The following is a 12,381-nucleotide window of genomic DNA, read 5'->3' on the forward strand; positions in this document are numbered from 1 at the left end:
GAGGCTCAGGGGACCATATGGGATGCAGGGAATCAAATCTGGATTTGTTACAGGTCAGCCAATGCAAGGCAGATACCCTACTGCTGTGCTATTGCTCCGGTCCCATTTTATTTCTGAAAATAATCTGTATGATTTCATTTTAGGGTGACAATGGTACCCAGGTATTACTCCTAATGTCACTCGGGGACATGTGATGATTGGGATAGAACCCAGGGCTTCCTCCTCAAGCAAACAATGTTCCAGCCGAGTCATCTATAGACCTTGTTATTTTTTTGTGGCACATCTGGCAGAACTCAGGTTTTACTCCTGGCTTTTCACTCAGAAATCGCTCCTGGTAGTACTTTAGAGAACCATATGCTGGGGATTGAACCTGGGCTGGACATGTGCAAGGCGCATGCCTCACATGTTGCACCATCCTTCTGGTCTATGTAACTTTTTTGGGGAGGGAAGGGGACATTATTGTCTAGGATTTCTAATAAGGTGTTAAGAATGAGCAGTAAGTTGACATCTTTGTCTTCAATCCAATTCCAGTGGCACAACCGCTGTTATTCCACCATCACAAACTAGGGTTTGTGATGCTCAGAGGACTGGCCATTCAATGCTGTGAATAGAACAGGCCTTCTATACCCAAATAGTCACAATAGCCCTTTGAGCTAGCTATCTCCCCAGCTCAGTAACAAAAGAATTCAGAATCCGAATAAGGTTACCCACAATACTACTCAAAATGAAACGTGTTCTGTAAATTGGGTTGTATTTAAGAAACATCTAAAATTCATATAAATTGGGCAGGGGAGGGGCCAGCGAGGTGGCGCTAGAGGTAAGGTGCCTGCCTTGCAAGCGCTACCCAAGGAAGGATCGCAGTTTGATCCCCCGGCGTTTCATATGCCCCCAAGTCAGGGACAATTTCTGAGCGCTTAGCCAGGAGTAACCCGAGCATTAAATGGATGTGGCCTGAAAAACAAAAACATCAAAAAGATTTAAAATAAAGGGGCTGGGAAGGTGGTGCTAGAGGTAAGGTGTCTGCCTTGCAAACACTAGTGTAGGACGGACCGCAGTTTGATCCCCCGGCATCCCATATGGTCCCCCCAGGCCAGGGGCGATTTCTGAGTGCATAGCCAGGAGTAACCCGAGTGTCAAACGGGTGTGGCCCAAAAAAACAAAAACAAAAACAAAATTGGGCAGGGGAGATAGCTTAGTGGGCAAACACACGTATTCTATTCAGGAGGCCCGAGTTTCATCTCTAGTTCCCTATAGAATCCCGAGCACTGCCAGATGACACCATAGTACTACATATGGGCCCACCTCCCAATAAAAAAATGCTCCTTACCAGAGATTATGGAGAAGCATAAGAGTTATTGTTTAACTGGGTATAGAACTTGAGGCCTGCAAGTTAAAAATTTCTAGCAATAGACGGACAACACAGTGATGCTCAGGGATGTTGGAGACGGAATTCAACTCAGCTGCATGCAATGCAATACCTAGCTCCCAAACATACTTAAAACCACTGATGTATGGACACCCAGGGATGTTCAGGGGTTATTCCTGGCTCTGCACCTGGCGGTATTCAGAAGACCATGAGATACTGGGATAGAACCCAGGTCAGCTGTGTACAGGTCAATTGCATGCAAGGCAAACGTCCTACTCACTGTCTTAGCACTCTAGCCCTGTGTGTACCTATAGTACTATTGCTCTAGCCCCTACTAATGTATACTAAAAACAATTTTTTTGGCCGACCTGGATTCGATCCCTGGCAGCCCATACGGGCTGAGCCTGCCAGGAGCGATTTCTGAGTGCAGCAGAGCCAGGAGTAACCCGAGTGCAAAAAAAAAATAAATTTTTGTTTGTTTTGGGGCTGGCAGCAATCAAGAGGTACTCCTGGCAGGCTCGGGACCATATGGGATGGCGGAGATCGAAGCTGCATCAGCTGCATGCAAGGCAAACGTCCTACTCACTGTCTCATCACTCTGGCCCTGTGTGTACTAAAAATTTAAGAGGGCTATTGGATAGCTCAAAAGGCTCAAGCATGAACAGATTGCAGGAGCTCTGGGTTTGATTCCCAGCACTGTACAATTCCCTAAGCTCTCCTAGAAATAATCCTCAACCTGAATTGGGAATGGTCCCAGAGTACTGCACTGACACTCACATATTGAAACATGTAAGGGCTGGAGCGATAGCACTGCAGGTAGGAAGTTTGCCTTTGCACACGGCCAACCAGATTGGATCCCAGCATCCCACATGGTTCCCCGAGAACTGCCAGGAATGACCCCAGTGCAGAGTCAGGAGTAACCCCTGAGTGTAGCTGGGTGCAGCCCCAAAACAAAACAAATACATAAGTGTAACATTCACATGTTGCACATTGAAAATTTACACTGTCAAACATGTTCAATTAAGAAATGATTGGGGGACTGGAGAGACAGCATGGAGGTAGGGCATTTGCCTTGCATGCAGGATGGTGGTTCGAATCCCAGCATCCCATATGGTTCCCTGAGCCTGCCCAGGAGCGATTTCTTAGAGCAGAGCCTGGAGTAACTCCTGAGTGCTGCTGGGTGTGACCCAAACCCCCCCTAAAAAGAAATGATTAAGATGGTTAAAAAAAAACTGGACATCTGATATTAAGTTGACAAATGGAAATTTAATTGGTAGAAAAACAATATTGACAGAGGCCATGGACAGCCCTTGTTTGTCTAAAGTACTAAAATGACAAATGACCATAAGGAGAACACTGAAACTCTGAGATACCAAACTACCTTCTGAATCCAAGAAATCCAATTATGCTGTGATGTTAATATCTTTAAATATCCCAAAGTCCCAATACATGGACATCTGATAAGATCAGATTATCCAATACCCAAATCTTCTAGCATACATTAACTTATTCATACTTATCTGGCACACTGCCACACAAATACTTTAAAATTTAAATTTCTTGGTCATGATATACTGATGTATTCATTAAATATACTTAGACTTCTCTATTATACAAAGCTAAATGTACAACTAAATTAGTCAAGTGTTCACTGAGTCTTTACAGGAACCATTAATACTTGGACAAAAGGTTTAGAATGCATTCTACACTAATATTGTCCTTTTATTTAGATCTAACTCTATTTTATAACCAGTTTTGTGATTTTTGAAAAGAACTCTCTGCTTTCTTAATTCGTACCGATTCTTCTCTTTCTCCCTATTTCATAGGTCAAATTCAGTACCGTCTTTATTGGCATCTTAGAATTGTGCGTATTTTCTTTCAGAAACATCAATAGTTCTTCAGAGGCCTAAAATCCAGTACCGGGAATCAACTGTATTAGTTCTAGAAAAAGCACTGAAGACCTTTCCCTAAAATAGACAGAACACATCCCAAATCTCTTGTTTATACAATAAACTGGTAATATTGGTAAAATGCACATATAGTTTATATTCCCAAAACAGAATAACTTAAATATTTAAACGTACCTGTTACCTCCATAACTAAACTTAGAAGCATAACAAACAGCAATATTCATACAAAACCCACAAAATTCACTAACTTTAAATGCTGTACATTCCAGCTACAAACTCTCATCTCCCTATGACCTATTCAAACTACAGACATTTTCAGGTACTCTAGCATTTATAACCTAATTAGAAATTTATACGAAACACAATTTTATGTTCAAATATGGAAATAAGCAACATAATTCCAAACCCCAAAAGAATCCCAGCATTCTGTAAAAAAAAATATCCCCAACGGCTACATCCATGGTCACTAGCATCATTGTGCAGCATCTCTGGTACCTTTAAGAAAAAATAAAAGGCAATATTTAAGTTTCCGAAAACAGTCATTTTGAAAATTTGTGTGATTTATTTACAATGCGGTAGGATTATTAAAGGTTATTAATAAATATTTAATAACTACCTTTAAACACAGTTGAGAGCTCAGAATGTGGCTCAGTTTGAACTATACCCAACAAGGTTCAGGGACTATTTCTGGCTCTGTTCTCTGGTGTTTGGGGGACCATATGTGGTGCCAGAGATTCAGACTGGGGTCAGTAGCATGATTCCTGTATCATCTTCTCCAGCTTTTGTGTGTTCTTTTGTTTTCCCAGTTTTGGGCCATACCTAGCAGAGCTCAGGGGTTACTCCTGGTTCTGTGTTCAGAACCAGGCTCAGGACCATATGAGATGCCTGGGATCAAACCTAAGTCAGCCAGGTGCAAGGCAAACGCCCTACCACTGTGTTATTACTCTGGCCGTCCCCTACGTTAAGTTTTTTAATCACTTCTGGCAGTGCTCAGGGGACTACATATGGCTTTCAGAGTACAAAACTACTTATCACTGCTACATTTAAATTAAATGAGCTTTTAATGTCCCCCCCCCCCTTTTTTTTGTTTTTGGGCCACACCTGTCAGCACTCAGACGTTACTCCTGGCTCTGTGATCAGAAATTGCTCCTGGAAGGTACAAGGGATCATATGAGATGCAGGCGATTGAACCCAGGCCTGTCCTGTGTCGGCCAAGTGCAAGGTAAATGCCCTACTGCTGTGCTATCATTCCAGCCCCTTTTATTTTTTTTGGGTTTTTGGGCCACACCCGGTGTTGCTCAGGGGTTACTCCTGGCTGTCTGCTCAGAAATAGCTCCTGGCAGGCACGGGGGACCATATGGGACACCGGGATTCGAACCAACCACCTTTGGTCCTGGATCGGCTGCTTGCAAGGCAAACACCGCTGTGCTATCTCTCCGGGCCCTCCAGCCCCTTTTAATGTGTTTTTTTTTTTTTTTTTTTTTTTTTGGAGGGGGGCTCACCTGGTGGAGCTCAGGGGAAAATATAGGATGCCAAAACTCAAACCTGGGTAGTCCACATGTAAGGCAAGCTGTACTATCGCTCTGGCTTTCTAAAAGCTTTTTTGTTTGTTTGTTTTTGGTTTTTTTTGGGTCACAGCTGGCAGCGCTAAGGGGTTACTCCTGGCTCTACACTCAGAAATCGCTCCTGGCAGGCTCGGGGGACCATATGGGATGCCGGGATTCAAACCACCAACCTTCTGCATGCAAGGCAAACACCCTACCTCCATGCTATCTCTCCGGGCCCCTAAAAGCCTTTTTTTTTTTAAATGAATATTTCTGTTTTCTTTAGTCAACATTGTAATTTACATGTTTTGTTTTTATTCTTCTTGGACCACAGGGTTTGTGACGTGGCTACTTAAAAACTTACCATATCAACCAAAGCAACATACATGAACAAGCCAGCAGTAAGTGCAAAAATCCACATAGAAACATTTTCAGCATAATGGCCAATGAAAATTCCTGTTGCCATTCCCAGATATGCCAACATGGCTGATAAAGCATTGTAAAGAACAGCTTGCTTAACAGTCATGCCAGCCTTGAGTAAAACAGCGAAGTCACCTTTAAGGGAGATAAAAAGGGAATAAAAATTGCGAAAATCATTTTAAGACACTCCCCCAAGATATTCAGAGATTTAAGAAAATCATTTGGGAATAAAGAAAAAAGTTGACTTAAGGCAAACCGTATTAATAAATATAAGGCATATTACAATATAAAGCTCTATAAAACAAAGATTTATTTTCTCCAAAGATTTTTTATTAGGCTTTCATTTAGCCGTGGAATAAAAAAATATGATGTGCTCTTACACTATCTTCAAGGAGGCTAAAATTGGCCACAAAGAAGGAACACACAAAATAATAGGCAGGGGCCAGAGTGATAGCACTGCGGTAAGGCGTTTGCCTTGCATGTGGTCAACCTGGGACAACTTGGGTTCAATCCCCAGCATCCCATATGGTCCCCTGAGCCTGCCAGCAGTGACTTCTGAGTGGAGAGCCAGGAGTAACTCCTGAGTGTTGCTAGGTGTGGCCCCAAAACAAAAAAAGACAGGGAAGAAAATATTTAATTAAGAATGACTTTGCAGGCCCGGAGAGATAGCACAGTGGCGTTTGCCTTGCAAGCAGCTGATCCAGGACCAAAGGTGGTTGGTTCAAATCCCGGTGTCCCATAGGGTCCCCTGTGCCTGCCAGGAGCTATTTCTGAGCAGACAGCCAGGAGTAACCCCTGAGCACCGCCGGGTGTGGCCCAAAAACCAAAAAAAAAAAAAAAAAAAGAATGACTTTGCAAAAGTCATTTATAAACCTATTTATAAAAATAGGTTAAGATGGAAATAAATATAAAAACAATTTTAAGCACTAAGCAGTAGATGAGAGATTTTTCTAAATAGCAGAAACTTGTTAAGGAACTTAAGTAAAAGTTGTAATATATGAAATGTTTTGTTTGTTTGGGGTTACTCCTGGCTCTATGCTCAGAAATTGCTCCTGGCAGGCTTGGAGGACCATTTGGGATGCCGAGATTCGAACCACCAACCTTCTGCATGCAAGGCAAATGCCCTACCTCCATGCTATCTCTCTGGCCCCATGAAATGTGCTTTTTTTTTTTTTTTTTGGTTTTTAGTTTTTGGGCCACTCCCGGCAGTGTTCAGGGGTTACTCCTGGCTGTCTGCTCAGAAATAGCTCCTGGCAGGCACGGGGGACCATATGGGACACTGGGATTCGAACCAACCACCTTTGGTCCTGGATTGGCTGCTTGCAAGACAAACGCCGCTGTGCTATTTCTCCGGGCCCGAAATGTGCTTTTAAGAAGGAAAACAAATGAACTGAGGTCCAGAGTATCTATGTTTCAAATAGTTTTTTGTTTTGGAGGGACCATTTGGGATGCTGGAAATTGAATCCAAGTCAGCCATGTGCAAGGCAAATGACATACCCTCTGTGCTATTGCTCTGGCCCTCTCTCAAATAGTTTTAAATTTTGGTGACAAAGAGGTATAATATTGTTTTTGTTTTTGTTTTTGGGCCACACCCGGCGGTGCTCTGAGGTTTCTCCTGGCTGTCTGCTCAGAAATAGCTCCTGGCAGGCACGGGGGACCATATGGGACACTGGGATTCGAACCAACCACCTTTGGTCCTGGATCAGCTGCTTGCAAGGCAAATGCCACTGTGCTATCTCTCCGGGCCCGAGGTATAATATTCAAAAAACATTTGTCTTTTCTTCAGTCTAGAGGAATTTTGTCAACTTTTTTTTTGTCAACTTCTTATATTACTGGAATACATGACACTATCTACATTGGGTATGAAGATAAGGTTTACTTGATGCTACCAATGCTGGCAGAGGAAGAGATATGGTAGTGAAAGAGGACAAAAAGAGGATACTAGGTACATTTTGGTGGCCCCACATAGTACCGTATTTTTCGTACCAAAAGACACACCTTTCCCCCCACCCCAAAGATGGGGGAAAATGTCCGTGATTCTTATGGAGCAAATGCCACCTGAAGCTAAAGCCTGAGTGCAGGGGAGGAGAGCACATACTAACCACTTGATATCCACAGTGTTACGCCCCTTTTATTACGGAGACATACCACACAATATGAGCAATCAGGTAATTAATGCACTTTCACCATCACATATAGAACTTTCATTTAAGACTATTTGATTGCATCTGTGACTTTTATTTTTTTTGTTTTTGGGTCACACCCGGCAGCGTTCAGTGGTTACTCCTGGCTCCATGCTCAGAAATCACTCCTGGCAGGCTTTGGGGTCCATATGGGATGCCGGGATTCGAACCAATGACCTTCTGCAAGGAAGGCAAACACTTTACCTCCATGCTATCTCTCTGGCCCCAGTGACTTTCATTTTTATATTAACAAAAAAGTATTTTAAAAAACGTTTATTTTCTGATTAAAAAAAAGAGGTAAATGTGTTTAACCAGCTGTGGATCGGCATATTGTAAATATACTTCAGCCTCACAGGCTGGTTGTTCCCAGCTGCCATCTCCTGATGGCATCTCGCAATGTGTTTATTAAATATTTTAGTATAACATTTGCTTTAGAATATTTTTTTTCTTGGGGCCAGAGAGATAGCATGAAGGTAAGGTGTTTGCCTTCCATGCAGAAGGTCAGTGGTTCAAATCCCGGCATCCCATGTGGTTCCCTGAGCCTGCCAGGAGTGATTTCTCTCTCTTTTTTTTTTTTTTTTTTGGTTTTTGGGTCACACCCGGCAGTGCTCAGGGGTTACTCCTGGCTGTCTGCTCAGAAATAGCTCCTGGCAGGCACGGGGGACCATGTGGGACACCGGGATTCGAATCAACCACCTTTGGTCCTGGATCGGCTGCTTGCAAGGCAAATGCTGCTGTGCTATCTCTCCGGACCCCAGGAGTGATTTCTGAGCATAGAGCCAGGAGTAATCCCTGAGAGCTGCCGGGTGTGAACCCCCACCCCAAAAAAAAACAAAGAATATTTTTTACTTGTTTTCCTCGTCTAAAAACTATGTGCATCTTATGGTCAGGTGCGTCTTATAAAGCGAAAAATACAGTAACTGGGGTCGAAGAGATAGCATGGAGGTAAGGTGTTTGCCTTTCATGCTGAAGGATGGTGGTTCAAATCCCAGCACCCCATGTGGTCCCCTGTGCCTGCCAGGGGCGATTTCTGAGCATAGAGCCAGGAGTAACCCCTGAGCGCTTCCGGGTGTGACCCCCCCCAAAAAAAAAATTAAAAAAAAAAAAAAAAAGAAGAAAAATACAGTAATTGTGTAACTGTACCCAGTGTCACAATTCTGACTGAAATACATCATGCACAGTAGAAGCCAACTAGCTGACAGATGCATGAGAAGACAATAACGTTACTGAGAAATCTTCTGGAACTTACCTAATTCATGAGGTAACTCGTGACAAAACACAGCAACAGAAGTACTTAGACCACTTGATAAACCTTCAGTAAAAGCAGCACCTGTTAAAAATCATTCAGAATTAAGTTAGGCTACTTTGTCTTGTGAGTATATTAAAAATCGTAACAGCATACAAGTCGGAAAGACTTGTACAAGTGATGAGGCATGTGCCCTCCATAGTCATTCTGGTTGACCCTGTTAATCCCTAGTGGTGCATATGGTCCTTGAATACTGCAAAGGGTCACTCCTGAGCAGAGTCAGAAATAGGCCCCGAGCACACAAGCATATGAGAAAAAAATCCACTTTATTCTGGTTTTAAAATATATAGAACTTCTCAACTCTACTGTGTAAGAGATTCATAGTATCTTTTTTTTTTTTTTTTTGGTTTTTGGGCCACACCCGGCAGTGCTCAGGAGTTACTCCTGGCTGTCTGCTCAGAAATAGCTCCTGGCAGGCACGGGGGACCATATGAGACACCGGGATTCGAACCAACCACCTTTTGGTCCTGGATCGGCTGCTTGCAAGGCAAATGCCCCTGTGCTATCTCTCCGGGCCCTATTCATAGTATCTTACATAGCATCTATGTAAAGAAGATACTATATATCTACTTTGCAAGTAATCAGATGACATTATTTAAATTTACCTGAAATCCAAAAGCAGTATGACTGAGAAAGAAATGTGGTTTGGAATGTACATTTTTGTTTTTTGGGGCAACACCCAGCAACACTCAGAGGCTACTCGTCTAGGCTCGGGAACCATATAGGATGCAGGGATAGAACCCAGCTCAGCTGCATGCAAGGCAAATGTGGTATCGTCCACTATGTTATCACGCTGGACCCTCTCCTCAGTGTTCGATCTTTTGTTTTTTGTTTTTGAGGTATAATTTTACTTTGCTTTTTGGAACATATCCATGTACTTAAAGATCTACTCCTGAAGTAAAACTAGGGGGACCATGTATGTAGCTCTTAGGGATTGAGCCTAAGGCTTTTACATACAAAACATATACTGCAGTGCTTTGAGCAATCTCTCTGAACTTTCATAATACTTTGAATTAGTTTTTAATTTTTCTGTGTACGTGTGTTTTGGGGATATTCCTGACTGTACCACTTGAGGGCTGTTTAGCATGCCTAAATGGAATGGAGTGGTGGGATTCAAACCCAGGGACTCACTCATATACTGGCAAGTGCTCTACTACTGAGCTACATCCCCAGCCTTACCCTTTTAAGGTAAATACATCATAAAACCAATCATCTATAAACCACGATGACAAGGTTTCTGCATTTTCTTGTCCTTATTCCTCTGGGAAGTAGAATTATCAAGCTTTAGGAAGTAAAGACGAATGAGTCTACAGAACAGACTCCTTAAGCAAGGTGATTCTCCTTGCTGGGCCTTAGCTGCTTTGGTTATGATTATTTCTCTGATTCCTTTCAACATTATTACTAACATTTGTAAAGTATTCTCTTATTTGTGATACAAAAATTAACAAAATTATTTGTTAAAGAGATTGTACAGTGAGTAGGGCGCTTGCCTTGTACTTGGCTGACCCAGGTTTGATCCCCAGCATCCTATGGGGTCCAAGCCCACCAGGAGTAATCCCTAAACAGAAACATTAGCAAATATACTGCTTCTTCGACATCATGAACCTCTGGTGTATGTGTATATATGTATATGTACGTATACATATACATATATACACATACACATTTAACATAACAAAATTTTATCTTAATAAATGCTGTTTGACACAGAATGGTCTCACTCATCTGTGCGATTTCTGAAATAATAATACCCAGAGACAATGGAAACGAGGGCCGGAAGGACCAGCCATGATATGAAGCTCACCACAAAAAGTGATGAATGCAGTTAGAGAAATAACTACACCACCAAAAATAAAAAATGCTGTTTATGCTACAAAACAAACACACAGGAAGAAATAAAAATATATGCACATTCTATATGCTAAAGCCTGATCTTAAAAAATAATTAAACACATTTGGGGCTACTTTTTATGGGGTTGCTCCTAGGTGTACTCAAGGGACCATGTGATGCTTGGGAAATTCCCAGGTACGCAAATTCCTAGTATAAAAAACATGAGTTATCTGCCCTAGAGCAACTTTTTTTTTAAAAAAGAAGGTTCCTTTTATTTATTTATTTAGTTAGTTAGTTTTGGGCCACACCCAGCAGTGCTCAGGGGTTATTCCTAGCTCTGTGCTCAGAAATCGCTCCTGGCAAGCTGGGGGGACCATATGGGATGCTGGGGATTGAACCCAGGTCTATCATGGATCCACAGCATGCAAGGCAAACGCCTTACTGCTGTGCTACCACTCTGGCCCCCGTAAAACAACTTTTTTTTTTTTTTTTTTGTGGTTTTTGGGTCACACCCGGCAGTGCTCAGGGGTTATTCCTGGCTCCAGGCTCAGAAATTGCTCCTGGCAGGCACGGGAGGACCATATATGGGACGCCGGGATTCGAACCGATGACCTCCTGCATGAGAGGCAAACGCCTTACCTCCATGCTATCTCTCCGGCCCCGTAAAACAACTTTTGATAGAACTTAAGTCATAGACAAGATCCAATTGTAAGCACTTACTCTTATATAATATTTGTTGAGGACTTTATTATCAGTAAAACCAAAGAAAGACTAATGTTAAGCAAATAAGTAGTCATATACCAATTGCTAGGCCATCACTGAAATTGTGTAGTCCATCACCCATGATCACCATCCACGCCAAAGTTGCGATGCCAGCATCTTTCAGCTCTTCCCTAGAGTAGCGCTGACTGTGACTGTGGGGGTGGTGGTTTTGGTGGTGGTGGTGATGAAGAATGTGGTGGTAGTCATGATGGTGGTGAATGAGGTCATCTGACTGGCCAAGTGTATCATGGAAATGAGAATGGCACTTGTTTTTGCACCCCCTGGGTACATATTCATTGTAGACTTCTTGTGGATGAGAATGAGCTATCATGACCTCTTCTTCCTCCAACATTGCTGGCTGTTGAGAATCAAAGTTGGAGGGATCTTGAGAGTCTGTTCGTAAGTAGCCTTCAGATCCTAGGCATAAACATAAAATAAAAAAATGATCAAGACAAAGCCACAGGCTTTGGGGTGGGGTGAGAGAAGAGGAGGGTCCATACCTGGCTATGCACAGGAAGAGAGATTTCTTTTGTTTTTGGTTCATACCATTAATGCTCGGGGCCTCCAACAAATAAAGCAGTGTTTATCCCTTTGAGACATAACTCTTCAGTCTAATATGTCCAATGTTAAGTCAGCTATTTTCTTTCATTGTTAATACGTTTCACTGAATAGTCCATTATTGTTTATACAGAGATTAGATGTGCCAGGAGATAAACATTTTATTTGGTCTTTGGAGGAAAAAAACATGTTGGAAAACAAAAGGTGGACATAGAACGTTCCAAATGGGCAGTAACAACCCGTTCTTTCTCCTCAGTGCACAACAATCTACTGAACATCTATGCTGGACCAAATGTACTACTGAGGAACGATTTAATTCTTGTAAATCAGTGAACCGTGCATAAGGAAATGAACAAGGAAACACATGTATAAATAAAAAGTATTTTAGGCACTGAAGAACATGATAAAACAGAAGAGAATAATATGAAGGAGGCCTTGTATATGCATGACCATGAAAAAGTTTCTGAGGAGATAGCCAAGTTAAAAACTGCAAAATAGAGC

At 42.3% G+C, this 12,381-nt stretch overlaps 2 protein-coding genes across 3 annotated transcripts in view; both read right to left on the reverse strand.

Moving 5' to 3' along the window:
- The window catches only part of RPRD1A (regulation of nuclear pre-mRNA domain containing 1A), a 1,137,547-nt gene that overhangs the window by 57,702 nt on the left and 1,067,464 nt on the right, over positions 1–12,381 (reverse strand). The gene's annotated exons all lie outside the window — the stretch shown is intronic.
- Positions 2,613–12,381, reverse strand: part of SLC39A6 (solute carrier family 39 member 6) — a 29,773-nt gene continuing 20,004 nt past the window's right edge. Inside the window, exons 6-9 of the mRNA XM_049769645.1 lie at positions 11,362–11,739; positions 8,673–8,753; positions 5,185–5,375; positions 2,613–3,771 (exon numbers count right to left, since the gene is read on the reverse strand). Coding sequence (XP_049625602.1) covers positions 3,619–3,771; positions 5,185–5,375; positions 8,673–8,753; positions 11,362–11,739 — 803 coding nt within the window. The 3' untranslated portion in view covers positions 2,613–3,618. The remainder of the gene's footprint in view (positions 3,772–5,184; positions 5,376–8,672; positions 8,754–11,361; positions 11,740–12,381) is intronic.

The sequence above is a fragment of the Suncus etruscus genome, chromosome 3 (genome assembly GCF_024139225.1).
Source record: "Suncus etruscus isolate mSunEtr1 chromosome 3, mSunEtr1.pri.cur, whole genome shotgun sequence".
Classification (NCBI taxonomy): domain Eukaryota; kingdom Metazoa; phylum Chordata; class Mammalia; order Eulipotyphla; family Soricidae; genus Suncus; species Suncus etruscus.